This window comes from Zygotorulaspora mrakii, chromosome 4 (assembly GCF_013402915.1).
Source record: "Zygotorulaspora mrakii chromosome 4, complete sequence".
NCBI lineage: Eukaryota > Fungi > Ascomycota > Saccharomycetes > Saccharomycetales > Saccharomycetaceae > Zygotorulaspora > Zygotorulaspora mrakii.
In genome coordinates this window covers 474,152-491,556 of record NC_050722.1, presented here as the reverse complement: position 1 = coordinate 491,556, position 17,405 = coordinate 474,152, and the positions used below count along the sequence as shown (strand labels likewise).

The following is a 17,405-nucleotide window of genomic DNA, read 5'->3' as shown; positions in this document are numbered from 1 at the left end:
AAGAAATACAGACGCAACAAGTGGCGTCCGTCGCCGCTACCCGGCCCGGAGTCGGATTGCAGTGGTTCCGACGCCGAAGAGTTCTTCTCGAACCTTCTAGGGACCATCTGCCGCACGGCCACGGCGGTCGACGTATGAGCATATGCGTGCGCCACAGCTGAGAGGCCAGTACAACACGGTCAGATCTCCTTCGCATTTCCGATGTATTTCACACGCATTTCTCACACGTTTCTGGTTCATTTCCCACACGTTTCTCCCCTGCTTCCAGCTTCCAACTTGTTTCTTGCGCGACCCTCGTTCAGCAAGCGGTTTACATGCCCTCGTGACCCTCGTGTATTCGTCGTCCACCGCCAACGGGAGACCGTGTGCCAGCAGGACAGCTCGTAATAGGGACACATGCACGTGGGGCTTGTCCTCTCGCATACTCGCGCAACATCTGAGTATGAGGATGGACGGACAAAGTCGACAATACGACAATACCACAATACCACAATTGTTGTTTCTTTTTTGAGTCTGGGGCCGGGGTCAGTCCCGCACAGTTACCCGGGGTTCCGTATACTAAAGTGGCAGCGAGATCTTCTCTCTACTGGGAATGTTTTTGTCAAGGTGCAAACTGCGTCGAGAATGCACACGGCTTCTTTATGCCGTAAGTGGCACTCATCTCACAAATAAAATAAGTTTGACAGAAATCTTAATTGATAAGATAGAAGATTAGAAGGTGTTAGAGATTTGGGAATGTGGCGGCGGATCGAGTATGGTATGGCATACCATATCTTTGCAGCGGGGAAGACCGTGGGACAACCTCAAGGTATCCATGACATTGGCGTTTCACCTGGTGTCTCCTTGAGCGGAGCGATGGGCTGGTGAGATGGATCGTTTTTGTCTCTCAAATTCTTTTAGGACAATATTTTTTTGAGCTGAGTTTCGGTCGGAATGCCCTCTTATCCTCTCGTGAGCTAATAAAAGCCGATGTTACGTCTTGCGTGCCTCGTAAAAGATTGCTGAGGCAACATGGATGATTTTTGTGGTCTTCTCGATGGCTTATACGTTATCGCTATTTATGTTATACATTATGCAAATAGAACAGGTACCAGTGGGGCTCGTATATTTCGCGGGTGCGGGTGCATGAGCGGTTTGCTATTATCGTTTAAAGGTGCTTCTTAGTAGGTGTGTAATTTTTATTGTAGAGAGGTTTTTCTTGTATATTGGGTGTGCGGTGCGTCGCTGGAGTATTTCCACTTGGAATCATCGAGTATTGTATCGGCCGGCATGGAGGCTCTCAACTAGGCGAGTCAGCTCAGTGTTTCTCCTCTCGCTTGCTTGCAGTTGGGTTTTCAGCACGTCAATCTGCGTCTGTAGGTTGATCAAGCCATTGACGAAATACTGCTGGGCAGAGTTGTAGGGCGCTTGACGCATGTCGACCAATGGTTGCTGCAAAAATGACATGAATTGGGCGTTTGAAATGTGAGGAGGATCGTTAAGATCGTTGAGGTCGTTGTAGTTCTTGAAGTTCTTGTGATAGTTGGGATTATCATTATTGGTATGACGGTTATTATGATGTACAAATCCTTGGCTATCTGGGGACGAGACGTCACTCACAGACTGCAGTGGAGCTGGCGGCGATTTTAGCGTTATGTTACCATTGCAAAATATAAATGTGTTCCTTGTTTGGAGGAAGAGGGTCTTTGTAATATCTGGGTTGGATCCCAATGTCTTCTCGTTTAGTTTCATCGCTTTGAAGTAAAGCACTTTGAATCTATCGTGGCATTGCCGCGCGTTTCTCTCGAAACCATGATGTTGCTTTAGAACCAGAGAAATTTTAATCCAAAATTTCTTCATTGGCTTAAAATATTCTACAAAGTTAAGTAGATGTGAGTATTGTAGTAACATTTCCATTAATGCTAAGTCTTCGGTCTTTTTCCACTTTTTCCGGGTTTTTCTTTGATGCTCGTTATCATATGCTGATGCTCTTGGTATTTTCATTTCTTTTTCTGCTGGGGATACAGTATCGGTTTTTTCACTTGTAGTTGTAGCTGGAGTGGTTGTTGTAGTAGATCCTGCTGTTGTTGCTCCTGCCATCTTAACTGTAGTCGTTAATGCTTTAGTATTAATAGTTGGACTTCCGTTTAAGTCCTTGGAAATATTGTTTGACGATAGTGTTGTGCATAGCGAAGATAGAGAAGACGACGAAATAGATTCTCTTTTTAGAGAGTTTGTCGTATCTTCAAATTCGCGGCAGCTGGTTGGCGACTCTTCATTGTCCATATCAATTGGCTTGTAATCAAATGGACAGTCGTCATTTCGAGCTAAATACATAAATGGCCTGTCAGTATTTAGCCTGATTCCATCCGAAGCCCTTGAGTTTTCTTGAAAAAGCCCAAGATCTGATTGAAAAATGTCCATCTCGAATGAATATTATTACTCGTTACCATAAAATATAAACGAGTGTGCTATGATAAAGAAAGAGGTCAACTGATATAAATAAAGAGAGTGAAAGGAAACCAGTTTAACGATTAAAAAAAAAATAATAGAAAAAAAATTAGACCGATAAGTATGTTCAATCCTACTGGTATAGAATCTCTAATACTATTATTAGTCAATTGGGCTAAAAGTCTTCTTCCATTTAAACAGCACTCAAAAAACGAAATTTTAAGAACTGAAGAAAAAAAAAAATGATATGTGCCTGGTATTTATCTTGGCCACTTCACGAATTTTAGCTTTAGAGTCAGATATGGAAACCGCAATATGCAATTTATCTCCCCGGTGATTAAATTGTGGTTAGGTGGTCTGCCGAAGAAATGGAAGGCCGCCTTTGCGTGTATGCTCATCTGAACGAGTTTTGAAAAAAGTCAAAAAAATCATAGTCACTTGGTCCTTTTTTCTTATTCTTCTTGCCTTTGACAATGCAAAACATTGACCCGCACAACTTGCGGTAAACATAACGTCACAGCGTATCAGACCGTGGCCATCCTACATACACAAGAAAAAGACATATGGTACCATGGATTTTACAAAGATACGAAATTGCAAGAGTAGAATACGGAGATGGCGAGGTGCAGAATGGGTCAAAACAATGAAGTGACTGTTACCACAGTGTAGTAACTGTTTCCATTGGTGTGATTGCAATACCACGAGAGATACCCATCAAAGCGAACGGCAACAAAGTTTATCAGATCTACGATTTTGGCTAATCGCCAGCACCACACCGCATCACATCCTCCCCTTTCAGAGTCCAGCGGATCAGTGTTGCAAAAAAGTCATTGATATGAAAATTCTACATATCAAGTATATCGATTATTACAAACATGACATTTATAGAATACACAAAAAGAAACTTGGGTGGCCCAAGATTTATTTCAATAAATTGTTCCAGGCTTCCAAAAATTCTACTCTCTAATTGGGTATTGTATGCATTATTTATCGAAGAAATCATAGCTGGGTCCATTGTCTTAAGTCATGCTCCAAGAAATCTCCGTACAAGAATACCTTTCTTGAAGTATTTCTTGTGTTTGGTCTCGAACTCTTTCGACCAATTGACCCTTTTGGGAAATGGCACAAAAATGTGTCCCAATTAGGTGCAGGCAATCATTTGACGAGAAATGTTACCTTTTGACTCGAATTCCTTTCTTTGAAACAATGTTCCTCGACTTTACGGGGGACAGACAATGGTTAATCCGCTGATCCGAATTTTTTTTCCATCATTTTGGATTTGCATCGGTATTTTTTCTCCCCCAATGTCCCCACTTGTCTCTGCAGTGGACGTAAAAATATCCCTTTGATTCTTGAAGCTGTGAATTAATTGTGGCATGAAACGCTACAAGAATTCACTCGTTTATCATATAACCTGCTGTGTTTTCAAGCCAATTCTTATCTGACAGCTTCGAGGATGTCTATGTGTGTGAACTATAAAAAAAGTTAGCACTGGAGTCTCGATCGGGCCTCCAGCCCAAGAGGGACACACGATGGCCGCTAACATCGGCCCTAATGCAGCAGAACAGGAAACGAAAACAATGAACGAGATCACCCTCGGCGTGATATTCGTATTCCTCATTTCAGGAGGGTTACCCCAACAGCGAGTTCCAAAGAGGGGTAACAAAGAAAAAGCCATTGGTCGAATCGCCGAAAATAGAAAGATAGAATTGCTTATTCGATGATGTCAGCGTTGTCGTCGTCAGGTTGCTTTGGAATTTCGAAGTATCGCAACAGTGGCGGAGAAACAAAAGACTGATATGCATATGATGCTTCCAGAAGCGTCGGGTAACGGGAGCATTTGCCCAGGTAGGTTCCAGTTGCAAGATGTATGCTGTCAAACGAGCATGATCTACTATGCATCATTGATGATCTCATCATGTTCGAATATCGAACCAGAGGATGGAAACAGACTTAGAAACACGAAAACAGAAGTAGTACAAAGGGTTACGAAGAGAGTGGAACACTGTTAGCATAGACAGGTGTTCTTTTCCCATTGTGGGTATTGTGGAAAGGCAACTGAAGAAGCGTGGAAGGTAATTGCCGGGCACATTCCAATTCTTTTCATGCCTCGAATCTCGCCCAGTTCAGTAAGAGCTTGCAACAGGGTAAACCGCTTTCTCAGGCTTCTTCTACCGGCGTGCAGGACAGTGGAACGCAGCAATTTGGAATTCAAATGGATCTCCAATGAACTCAGCAGTTTAGAACATCTAAACACCAACCGCAAATTACGAGAGGCAATATATAATGCATGTTTGCAACGGTTTCGGTATTTGCCTTTGCAATACATACTTGGTTCTCAGCCATTTGGGTCTTTGGAACTCGTGTGTCGAAAAGGAGTTCTTATTCCTAGATGGGAGACGGAAGAATGGTCGTACGAGCTTGCTCACAGAATAAGAAAGAATGCCACGAACAATAAGCAGAAGATGGTAATCTGGGATCTGTGCTCTGGCTCGGGATGCATTGCTTTGCTGCTGAAACAAGAGTTGCAAGCTTTCAAGGATGTAAATATAACAGCTTTAGACATCTCGCAAAAAGCAATCAGTCTGATAAAAAGAAATATGGCAAGAAACGGCATCAAGGATGTTTCTGTGATATCCGCCGATGTACTACATAACCCGCCGAACCCTGGCTCGATGATTGATATTCTGGTGTGTAACCCACCCTATATTTCAGAGGACAGTTTTGTCAAAGAGACAAGTCGATCAGTTAAGATTCATGAGCCAAGATTGGCACTTGTTGGCGATAAGGAATTTTACCAAAACCTGATCGAGCATTGGTTGCCGAAGATCAATTCATTCGTTTATGAGATTGGTGACATCAATCAAGCAGATTTTGTTCACAACGCTATTATAAATGATACAGAATTGAATACAGTCTGGTCTACAGGCGTGAAACGTGATGCAAACGGTAACCCTCGCGTTCTCTACGGTTTTCGAAAAAATGGAAAAAACAATACCTCGTTTAAATATCATGAACTATTTGACAATTTTGGTAAGCTGAACTAGCGAACTAAGTGTCTCTCCGCGATATTAACGAGACGGAAGCATGGAATACATTTATCTAGTTTTTTGCTTTTTGTTCATTTCAGGGGCAGTGGCGTCACCATGGCTGTTCTTTTCCATGCCATTGGCATCGTTTTCGGTATCATTGCCATTGGTACCATTGCTATTGATGTTAATATCAGTGCCGTTGCCATTGGTTGTCTCCAAATTGGTTGGCGGATCGGGAGCGGGAATAACTCTATGGCACCACATAAGATAACCTCCACCGCCTCTCATAGTCATCAGAGGATGTAGTTTTCCTCGAATAGATTGGAACGGCCTACATCTTGTTTCATATATTGATGGAGCCAAATAGTTTAGATCTTTGTACAACACATGCGTGAGCTCCAGAAGTGTTTCTTTGAATTGACTGTAACACACAATCGGTCTTGAACCATGGACTTTTCGACCCAATTTGCGTACTAAAGTTGGTAAATGTAGTGTGGAAGCAATAATTAAACCATCGTATTCTACATGTTTCGAGAGCTCAATTGTTTGGAGTTGTGTATTGTACCATTTGAGCCTCCTATAATATGCATTTTTTTTCCCACTTTTCAAACTAGAGATCTCTTCCTTACTCAGTGGCTTGAATGCTTGCTTAACTTCTTCCATAATTGGTGGTTCAAAAAAATCTAATAAAGAGATCGCTTTGACGTGATTCTTGATGAATTGGTCCGAATAGTTCGAGAATTTTAACAAATCAAGATTTGGATGCTCGTTTTCGTGTATCACAACAATCGAACCAACGTCCTCAAGTGCGCTGCTAGTTTGACCACCAAACATTCTTTCCAGCATAGCATACACCAGAAGACCGCCCGTTTCATCCACACATAAATATTGGCCATTGGACCTTATATTACCTAAATTGAGTAGCATGCCAATCGATTCTTGTGACAGATCCATTACTCTCTGAACGTCACCTTTCTCTAACAAGAACTGTAACATTGCAGAGCTACTTAAATACTCAGCTGTAAAAAACTTGGAAAATTTCTGTTTTTTTCTATTTAAGTATTTCTCTTGTGAATAGACTGTTTTCTTATGGAAGCTTCCGTGCGATTCAATCATCTTGGAGATAATCTCAGCGTGTGTGGCGGATTGTTTTTTTAACGATTCAATTTCCTCCATTGTCATCCCTTGTATCTCATTACCTATATTGATGAGTTCTTTATTTGTTGCACTACTCATTTTATTGGTTAGTTCCATTGGCAATGGAGTCGGTGTACTTTCCAAGTCACTTTGGTCGATTCCCGTGTTCATCACTCTCACCTTACCAATTGGTGTTCTGTTTTTATTTTTTTCATCAGGTTCGTAGCTCCCATCGTAATATATTTCGAAAGTAGTGCCCAATGGATATCCTACGATATCATTTGTATAAAAGGCGCCAAATTTACCCAAGGATATAGAGCCATCAGGTTTCAATTCCACAATTTTAAAATTATTAGACGGCAGCCTTAAAATAACATGCTGATTGAATCCTAGCCTCTTATTGGGGTTCATGATTTACAAATAAATTGAGGCGAATTTCGAAAGATAACCTTACGTGCTAACAGCGGGGCCCACTGCCAATATGCTTCCTTTCTTCAAAGCAGATAAGATGCGATGCGATGAGTTACTTGATTCATTTCATTTTCCCAAAAATTTTCAGATCGTTGCAGACGAAAGTGAGATGCGATGAAAAATTTGATGTCAAGCTCATCGCATTTAAAATGATCACAATATAAAGGACAGTGAGAGAATCAGTAGGTGCTTTAAAGATCCAAACCCAGAACGACAAGATGGGTAGTAGACGTGCAAAGAATAAGCAAAAAGATCCTCCATCCATTGAGGAGTTTCAAGCCAGAAAGGATAAGAAGTTGAAGAGAGAAAGGGAGAAGTCCAAGAAATCGATAGCTTCTGATGAAAACAATAAAGTGAAGAAACAGAAAACAGACTCACGCTCAAAGCAGAAAGTTAATGGAGCTCGCTCAAAGACTAAATCGAAAAAAGCTTCCAAAGAGGATAAGACCTCAATAACTGAGGATTCGGAAGATTCAGCATTAGAAAATTCTCAGACAGAAGAGGTTGAGCATCGGGATGATGGCTTGCCAGAGGTCGACTTGGAAGAGCTTTCTAAAGCTAAAAAGTCACTTTTTGATGATGATGATGATGATCAGGAAGATGAAGATGATGAGTTGAAGGATGAGTTTGATCTGGAGCAAGAATACGATTACGAAGAAGATGCTGATGAGCAACCGGTATTCTCCGATGAAGAGGGAATTGATCTGGAAGATCTAAATGCTGCAAATATGGAAGAGCTTTCGAGAAAGTTAGACGAAGAAAACGCAGCCGAAGAGCAGGATGCAGAGAAAGAATTAACGGGAGCCGATCAGCTTCAGCCAAGAGCAGATGTACTTCCAACGCAAGAGGAAGAAGAGCTTATGGCTCAGCAAGCACCTGATTTAACTACCATTAGAACGAGAATGATAGAAATTGTCAAGGTTCTTGAGGATTTTAAGAACCTGGGTGCTGAAGGACGTTCAAGAACAGACTATACCGATAGATTGTTAAAGGATATTTGTGAATATTTTGGTTATACCCCATTTTTGGCAGAAAAGCTGTTTAACTTATTCTCCCCAGCGGAGGCCTTAGAATTTTTCGAGGCCAACGAGATCTCTAGACCTATTACAATCAGAACAAACACTTTAAAAACGAGAAGAAGGGATTTAGCGCAAGCGTTAGTAAATAGAGGTGTTAACTTACAACCTATTGGTCCCTGGACGAAGGTTGGTTTACAGATTTTTGATTCTCAAGTTCCCATTGGTGCAACCCCTGAGTACTTAGCAGGTCAGTACATTTTGCAAGCCGCTTCCTCCTTTTTACCTGTCGTTGCTTTGGATCCACAAGAAAATGAGCGTATTCTTGATATGGCAGCTGCCCCGGGCGGAAAAACAACATACATTTCAGCATTAATGAAAAACACAGGATGCGTTTTTGCAAATGATGCCAACAAGGCAAGAACCAAATCTTTAATTGCTAACATTCATCGTCTTGGCTGTACAAATACTATCGTTTGTAATTATGATGCTCGTGAATTTCCCAAGGTTATAGGAGGTTTTGATAGAATTTTGTTGGATGCGCCTTGCTCTGGTACTGGTGTCATTGGTAAGGATCAATCGGTTAAGGTGTCACGTACTGAGAAAGATTTCATTCAAATCCCTCACCTTCAAAAACAACTATTACTTTCTGCCATCGACTCAGTGGACTCTCACTCTAAGAGTGGTGGAATAATCGTTTATTCGACGTGTTCGGTTGCAGTTGAAGAGGATGAATCCGTCGTCGATTACGCATTAAGAAAAAGGCCAAATGTTAAACTAGTAGAAACTGGCTTACAAATAGGTAAGGAAGGTTTCACAAGTTTCAGGGGTAAGAAGTTTCATCCAAGTGTGAAATTAACGAGAAGATATTATCCACATACTTATAACGTCGATGGGTTTTTTGTCGCTAAATTTCAGAAGATTGGCCCATCACCTCATGACGACAACCAAGCCACTCCAAGAGAAAAGGAACTCGCTGCAAGACAGGAAGCATTGGAAGAAGGTATAATTCATTCAGATTTCTCGACTTTCAACGACGAGGAAGACAAGAAGTATATTCAGAAATCTCAAAAGAACAGCTTATTGAAGAAAGGTATAAATCCCAAAGCTGCGAAATCTGAAAAGAAGTAGATGCCACACATGCAAATTTAACACTTCGAATGTCTGAATGCGATTTCATTTTTCTGTTTATAAGCAATATCTTGTATTAACTAGAAGGCGCCTATTGTATATTAAATAATTACTAAAATCAAGTGATGCGAACTAATTTATTTGCAATGCGATGTAGTGTTTCTCGTAAAAAGATCAAGACTGCGTTCATTCAAAATAGTTGACATTGCCTAGGTTATGTTCCTTTATGTATTCTGGTCCATACTCCTCATATTCCTTTCTAGTAACAAAGCCTTTTTTGAAGTCGACTTCATTGTTAGCGAACTTAGCCATTCCCTTCCAGCAATCCAATGCTGGCTCACTTGTTATATTGATACTAAATGGTGTACGTGCCGGGAGAAATTCGGTAAATTCCCTCACCATTCTCTCTTTTAAACCAGGAAGCCTGGCATTCCCACCTGTTATCCATACATTAGAGGCCATTGAAGACGTTATCGGACTCAGGCCGCGTGGAGATGATCCAAATTTACCTAAAATAACATTTTGGCAAAGTTCTGTAATTCCGGCTTGATCTTCTCCGCCCATGGTAGGCTGAAACAAGACTTCAGGTACTCTTATACGCTCGATATTCAGATGCATTTGATGCTGTTCATGAGAGTTCTCACTATCATGCGGTCTTGGACCCCTTAGAAATAAGTGCAAAACCGAATTCCTCCAATCGTATTGAGCATCCATTGTATCCTCATCAGTAAAGTTAGGATCATGCTCTAGAAGTACACCCTCCAAATCTACGATTTCCTTGTATTCTTCTTCGATAATTTGTTCCAACGCCTCTGGGTTTTGAGTTATATCATTATAAACTGACCAATCGTCATCGTTCGCACCAAATGTATCATTAGGATCGTTATCTATCGTAGCCTGCTGCCGTGTTCTTTTTGAATTTCCGCGAGCACCGTCCTCGGCCAAAGTTGCTAGATTTTTCATCCTATTTTGAGATATCTGAGATTTCCGATCTTTCATCTCGTTTTTGATTTTGATTTTTTCTTTTCTTCTGTTCACTAGTTCAGAAAGCTTTTTTCGTTTATCCTTAATCCATCCCACTAGATCGGATTCTCTCCATTGCCGATCTTGCACTTCCCTTTCTTCCGCCTCTTGAGCAAGTCTTTCTTTCTCTTCTTTAACTTTGTTTCTAGCATCAGAGCTGGCTTTTAATATTCTTTGTTTTTTCTTTTCCTTGACCTGATCTTCCGTCAAATCCTCGTCTGGTATGTCCAAAAGATCAAATTTGTCATCCAATTCCTGGTCTTGATCGACATCTTCGACATCATCAGCATTTACTACCTGGGACCTCTTTAAGGACCTTTCTAGGTTGTAAAGATATTTTTTAAAATCTCTCTCATCATCGAAACCTGCATTCTGCAAAATTGATAGCACTTTTTTCTTATTTTGGTCCTTGAGCTGTTCTCTAACTTGGCAATAATACTCGAACTCTTCTTCCTTTTGGACAAGCCTTTCGATTCTTTTTTGCTTGGCTTGCTCTTGAAGTCTTTTACCGCTTTCTTTTCTCTTTTCAATTTGAATTCGTAACTCCTCTTCAGTCTTTTGTGGCTGAATGACTTCAGTGAATGGTGCTTCGACAACGATATTTTTAGCCTCTAGTGATTGCAAAGTAAGATATGAATCTATATCCTTCTCATAATTGGTGGAAACATAGCAATAGTCTTGGTACATTGTTTCAAATTGAAAGTTCGATAGCTTAGCTGGAAAATACGGGTACTTTAAAGACATGAGATTTGTCAAGTAGTCTACCGACTGATGACCTCCCCAGTTAATTCTCTTAGCATCTGTTAAAATACCTCTTCCCTCAATTATTGGTATGACATTTGTATCTTCATTTCCACACCCGATTACTAAACCGGTGCTATTTGATGAGTTATTGCCATAGTAAGAAAACAATGCATCAATGCCGAATGCCACGCCTGGAACATCAAAGCATTCGAATAACAACTGATACCAATTCGTTCTTTGGGACTGAATCGTTGCCATGCGCTCTGTAAGTAAAAGAGGATTGGATACCCCACCATCACCTTGAACACCAAGATGGTTGAAAGTATACTCCATTATCTCCTCAACATATTCCCAATTCGTGACAAGAGGTCCATCGAACGGAGTCCTTGCCTGAGCTCGAACAGTTTGATCCAAGCAGACATCATTACCAATAAAAGTCATGGTCCTACTTATCTTGCGATCTCTATATCTAGTTAATTTATTCGTAAAGATATGGGAAGGTCTCTTAGAACTTGTGAAACCCGCTCTGACATGGCTAGATCCAAAATCAATAGCGATTGGCGTTGATGTGTCATAGGAACTTCGATCGTCGAACTTCTCTTGGGCTTCCAATAAGGGTGGATCATCAATAACACACACCTTCAGTGGAGCTAGCGATGAGTCTCTCGACATGGTTGAACTGGTCATTGAGTCGCTATTTCTATCTTGACCTCAGCACGCCGTCTTTAATGGAAATTTTTTGTGTTTGGACATGGCAGGAGAAAGAGAGCATTGAAATAAGTAACTGTTCCTGAAGCGACGACGGCCGAAATCTCAACATTCGATAGCGAAGATTAACTTATTCAATATAAAAAGCGAAAGCTAAAAGAAATTTAAAAAATAATGCTATTGAAGTATAGAGTCTAATGATTAACAGGAAATCTTATTAATGGATCCAGATAAACGCGTTCCTCTTCCTCTTTGCTATAAGGTGCAGAGGTCTTAATTTGAACTATATTATTATTAACCAGTCCATGTACGAAAAAGTTTTGAGCAATTCTCTCTCTTTGTGCCCTTTTCTGGGCATACAAAGTGTACTCGTCCTCAGATAGGGAGGCCAATAGATAATTTGGATTGAAAACAAGTGCCATTGCTCCCTTTTGCCCGAAACCAAACGACGTTAACATAGAAGCTTTCACGGCACCTACACGAAGAGATGCTGAAGGAAAAAGCAAATGTTCAAAATGCTGAAACGAACTATCAATATCGTCCGCATTCCTGTTTCCTGGAATGACAGAGCTATTCATCATTTGCAAACATCCGTTCAGCATCCAGGCACCAGCTGCCCCTTTGGGATGACCGGTAAGATGCTTTTGAAATACCGCAGGCAAGGGGTTTCCTTTTGTTCTTCCCAGGTGTTCCATCATTTTGTCAATGATTTGTGACTCGTTTTTTTCATTAGCCTTTGTCGATGTCCCATGACAAGACACCACATTTAAATCATCAACTGAAAGACCAAAAACGCTTAGAGCGCCTCTGATTGGAGCAATATTTGGATCAGTTTTCCAGAAATCCGAACCCCAAAGAGACTTGGCTTCCACAATTTGTTTTTGCACTAACTCATCAACTAGTCCAGGATAAGATCCCAAAAGTATCTCCTGTTCACGCCAATTGTTTATTTCTTTTATTCTAAATTCCAATTGCCTCTTTCTATACTTGATGTCCAGCTTGGAAATATTGAATCGTGGCTTGTTTGATAGTTCTCTAGCACAGGTTAGGATACCTTTTCCTGGTGCGGGTAGCGATTTGCTTATTTTATCTGACGCTGTCGAAGTCAATCCTACCACTCCATAAATAGGAACTCCCATCTGAATAGCCAGATCACCTCTCATAATAATTTGAATACCTGCACCCTGTGATTCCATGAACCCGTTCCTTGTTGAAGTTGCTGGACGGCACATTTCTTGGGGCTCACGGCCGCTAGCCATTTCTTCAGTCGAATTGGAAGTTGCACCCATGTTAGCGAATTCGTGCGAGACACTTTCATGAAAGTCATCAACACCACCAACTATACATATCTTTGCCTTTCCGGCTCTAATAGTTTCGTAGCCTATTTCCAATGACTCTACAGAAGTAGCACAGGCTCCTACCGGTGTCTTTATAGGTCCACTAGATGATATTAGCAGCATGTTAATCCAGGCGGCAGTCATATTTACAAATGTTTCTGGCAAAATGTCGCTCTGAATATTTTCACCTTTGTTTCTCAGTAACTGAACAGCTTGTAGTGACTTCATTCCACCTATGCCAGAACCAACGCAATTCCCAACTTCAGAGACATGCACATACTTATACATCTCATAAGGATCTGTTACCCCCGAAGAAATCAAAGCCTCTGCTGTGGAAACTAAGGAAAAAAGAGTAATTGGATCGATTTGCGATACAATTTCATCGGGTAAACCGTATGATCTAGCATCCCACCCACTAGGTATTTGGCCTGCGACCGTTCTCTGTGTATCTAATGCTTTTGGAACGTATAACAAAGCTCCTTTTAAGAAGTGAACGAGGCATTCATCATCTTCTAGCGGGATTATTTCCACCCTTTCACCTTGCTCGAGTTTGTATTGTTCTCCAAGCTCAGCAGACGTTCGTACAGGCTGCAGGTCAAAATTTAATACTACCTCCTGCAGCATTTGCTTTTTAGATGGGTTATACCCGCAGAATAATTCAGGCTCTATGATTCTTATACCGGCATGTTTAAGTATAGTAGGTTCATATTTTTCTTTAATATGCAATCCCTCTACAGGTGCCCCGTTTTTAGAGTCAACCCATCCACAATAATCATTTGATTTTTCATACTTAATGAGCCCCATAATCCATGCCATCTCTATACAGCCCTCCAAAGAAAAAGTGCCACTACTCTCCATTTCCCATCTTGTTCTCGCATTCCCCCAAGGTCCTATCTCAGAAAAACCTGTCACAACAACCATATGAGAAGAATCGATCAACCCTTCCAGGGAAGAGCCATTGAAGCTGCCATGCAATTCAGAGTAGTTCAGGAGCGCAGGGAAATCAATACTGATATTTCCCCTTGGCGAAATCACGGTTGCATTCACAATGGACTCTTTTTTCTTATTGCTAAAATCAAGATGTGTCTCGGCTTGAAGCGTTTTTTTGATTAGGTTCTGTTCAAAGGTGTGTGCTTTCATCGCATTCAAGACGGGCATCACGCTAGGTAGAGTATGTAGACCGCCATTAAGGTCAGCCACTATTGGAGAGTCTTGGGACAAAGAAACAATGTCATAAGTGAGCAAACCAAGTACGTTGAAAGCCATCTCACTTGGAGAAAATGTCCTAATTCCCAAGTGTTCTAAATCTGTAACGGAGATATCCATGTCTTCACCAGTTTCAATGGTCCATCCATAAACGCATCCACAAATACTAATCTCGTTTTTCCAATCTTCAATATGCCACATGTCAAGCACTTTATTAAGTGACGAATAAGATTCTGACAGAAATCCATTACAAGGTTTAGATCCAAATGTCGGTGACAGTGGCAACAAAACAAACGTTGGTCGAGTCTCTATCTTCTTGCTTTTCTTTATCCTTACGATGTTGCCTAATAATCGCAGCACATTGAGAATAGTGGCCCTCATTTGCAGCTCATCTTCAGAGCTTACATCGAACACACTTTTTTCTCGCTTTGGCGCATTCAACGGCAGCAGGTAGTCTATATCGCCATATTTCGAATAAATATAATCACACAAGCGTTTAACATCTACTTGAGAAGCGTGATTCAATGGCAATACAACAAGATGTGAACCTTTAGCACCATGTTGATGATAAATTTTCTGTAGAGTCCTCGTAGTCTCCAATTTGTAGTCATCTGTAGCCAGAAGAACAGTTCCGCCTGTTTGGACCAAAGCTTTGATTACTTCCCGAGTGAAATCATTTCCAAAGTGGGAAACTAATAGTAATATAGTTTTGCCTCTCAGGGATATACCATTTCTCCCAATATTTAATAAGTTATTAAGGAAGACTTGAGTATTCGATTTATCATATACCCAGTTTTCATTGGTATGAGAGTGTCTTTTGATATGCAAAAAAGGGATGACACCAACGGGTATTGCACATGAATCTATAGATTTCTCCTTTTTGGGCAATATGGAGTGAGATTTTGCTGTCTCAGAAACAACAGTTTCTTCATCAGCAGAAGTTTCAGATTCATCATCTGAGGAAGAGTCCACCGAATAGTCTTCAACAAGAATATTTTCAGTCTTAGAATACAATGGTTTGTTGATGGCAGAAAGAGCATCAGACACAATGGCCCTGAAGTACGACGCGATCTGATCAGAATTTTTTAGGAATATTAGGATCTGCTCGTATAAGGATTTGAATTGACCCCACAACTCACTTGGATTTGAATTGGATGACGCTAGAGCATATTGTATAATCTTTGAATAAACTTGAAAGAGATCAGTTTCAATCTTATAATAACTGGAAACATCTATATCCAACTTGGATGAGACAACAGAAGTATTTTTTTGAACCTCGTTTGTGCCTTTTCCTAAGGACATAGTTTTGATATAGACTTCCAGGTTGACTTTTTCGTCTATTACCTTTGAGTTTCCGTTTTCAACAATTTGAAACCCAAAAGATTCCAACTCTCCAGAATAAACTGGATTCAACTTAATGATATTTACACAATCCTTGATAAGTACATTCAGCAGCTCTTTCTTTGGCCCATCATGACACTGATTATCTACAAAATATTGAAGCATTTTCAGTGAGATAGGGTCAACACGGTTTTGGATATCCTTCATTTTTTTGCGAATATCAGTAAGAGAGTTCCTCGTGGTTTCAGTCAGATCAAGATGGCAGAAATTCAATACATCTTGTCTAACCCAATTCCACGATGAAGAATATACTCGAACTTTCTTTGAGGAAAACATCAGATCAATAGAATTGTTCAAAAGATCCTTCCCAAATTCATTCTCAAGACATGTCATCTTATCCTTCATTTGCTGCAATTCCTCGTTTGTAGTGGTCGTTGCTCTATTAGAATGTTCACAGATATGCGTACTGAGGATGTTGTTCTGTTCCGTATGTAATCTGCAGAGTTGGTCCTTGAAAGAGCCAAACTGTTCCATGCTGATAGTAGATGGTTTCAGCAACTCGATATCATCTGAATTTTCTGTAGACACAGGATTATAAATGACAAACGCATTTTCACTAGCAGCGAACGAGTGGCAACATTTATCAATAAGCTCCTTGCATATGGTTTCTGAGGTGCAATTATGACTAATCGAATCATTACTATACGTGAGGTAAACCAAAAATGGGTTCGGATCTACCATAGACCATTCATTTGTTAAATAGGCCCTGAGATATTTCAAGGTCGAAAAGCGACCAGTAAGATTCTTTCCAACAAATTTCATGACTTGAGGAAGTACCACAGGTCCCAAGCCATCTACGGTTATATCCGAACAGATATCCAATAAGGCTGTATCTTCGATATTGTCTTCACTAAAAGTTGCAAATTCTTTGATAAGATCCGATTTTATTTCATTTTGCAAAGTGGATTTTCCATGACATAATTCTTTCAGACTTTTAGTCATATTGAGCTCAGAGTATCTTGAAGCTCGAAGCTTACTTGAAACTATGGCTTTCGCCAAGTGTTCTGCATTCAATTTGACATCAATGTTCAATCGATGTCTTGAATCCACTGTGCTTAAATTAGAAGACGGGGAAGGAGAAGCCGTTTCTGGTACTGCAACTAATTGACCAACATTTTGCTTCTCATTTTCTTTATTCATCACCATAGGTGGCTCGCCATTGTAATAAATTTTGTCCAGATGATTTGAAGTGCAATAAACTTCTTTTCTGAGAAGCGAAGCCTTAGCCATTTCACAAGATTCGTTGGCACTTATGGTTCTCTTTGCCATGTTCGCTAAAATTGGAGAAGGGCCAACCTCAATAATTCGTTCTGCTTTGAAATCATTCAAAATGACATTTTGAGTTTCAATCCATCTGACAGGAGACGTAAACTGGTACGCCAATAATTCAGTCAAAAGCGTGACGCAAAGTTCATCCCTATATTCTGGTTTAATAGTCATTTTAGTGCAAATTGGTCCTCTGTGGCGAGAAAATTGGTCAGGATTAGAACACCGCTAGGTGTTTGGCGACTTCATTATAAATGAAAAAATCAAATATTGATATCTCAACACCATTTAATCCAATTACACTAAAAATAAGCGGCCCAACAATATAGAAAAATCATATCATATTAATGCCAACATAATTCTGAATTATTATGTTGGTCAAGCATTGAAATTTGTAAACGCTCGATAAGCCACATGAGTTAACAATATAGCCGTACCTTTGTTTTTCGCCGAATTTGTTTGGACCGCAGCGCTCTAAACGACGACCCAAACCTTGAATAAAG

The 17,405-nt window shown here is 40.4% G+C and overlaps 6 protein-coding genes across 6 annotated transcripts; 2 read left to right on the top strand and 4 right to left on the bottom strand.

Annotated features, from left to right (window-relative positions):
- Positions 1 to 1,245: 1,245 nt before the first annotated feature.
- On the bottom strand, positions 1,246 to 2,403 carry RPI1 (Rpi1p; the record flags this gene model as incomplete). The annotated part of the gene is made up of 1 exon (XM_037288372.1): positions 1,246 to 2,403. One exon carries the CDS (start codon positions 2,401 to 2,403, stop codon positions 1,246 to 1,248), a length of 1,158 nt encoding a protein of 385 aa, XP_037144267.1.
- Positions 2,404 to 4,535: 2,132 nt separating this feature from the next.
- Positions 4,536 to 5,477, top strand: MTQ1 (S-adenosylmethionine-dependent methyltransferase; the record flags this gene model as incomplete). Its single annotated transcript, XM_037288371.1, has 1 exon — positions 4,536 to 5,477. One exon carries the CDS (start codon positions 4,536 to 4,538, stop codon positions 5,475 to 5,477), a length of 942 nt encoding a protein of 313 aa, XP_037144266.1.
- Positions 5,478 to 5,528: 51 nt separating this feature from the next.
- GCD10 (tRNA 1-methyladenosine methyltransferase subunit GCD10) lies at positions 5,529 to 7,010 on the bottom strand (the record flags this gene model as incomplete). The annotated part of the gene is made up of 1 exon (XM_037288370.1): positions 5,529 to 7,010. One exon carries the CDS (start codon positions 7,008 to 7,010, stop codon positions 5,529 to 5,531), a length of 1,482 nt encoding a protein of 493 aa, XP_037144265.1.
- A 278-nt stretch (positions 7,011 to 7,288) lies between these two features.
- Positions 7,289 to 9,217, top strand: NOP2 (rRNA (cytosine-C5-)-methyltransferase NOP2; the record flags this gene model as incomplete). The annotated part of the gene is made up of 1 exon (XM_037288369.1): positions 7,289 to 9,217. The coding sequence occupies one exon, from the start codon at positions 7,289 to 7,291 to the stop codon at positions 9,215 to 9,217; it is 1,929 nt and encodes a 642-aa protein (XP_037144264.1).
- Positions 9,218 to 9,403: 186 nt separating this feature from the next.
- Positions 9,404 to 11,671, bottom strand: ARP5 (actin-related protein ARP5; the record flags this gene model as incomplete). The annotated part of the gene is made up of 1 exon (XM_037288368.1): positions 9,404 to 11,671. The coding sequence occupies one exon, from the start codon at positions 11,669 to 11,671 to the stop codon at positions 9,404 to 9,406; it is 2,268 nt and encodes a 755-aa protein (XP_037144263.1).
- Positions 11,672 to 11,886: 215 nt separating this feature from the next.
- On the bottom strand, positions 11,887 to 17,076 carry HG535_0D02420 (uncharacterized protein; the record flags this gene model as incomplete). The annotated part of the gene is made up of 1 exon (XM_037288367.1): positions 11,887 to 17,076. One exon carries the CDS (start codon positions 17,074 to 17,076, stop codon positions 11,887 to 11,889), a length of 5,190 nt encoding a protein of 1,729 aa, XP_037144262.1.
- Between the last annotated feature and the right edge of the window lie 329 nt (positions 17,077 to 17,405).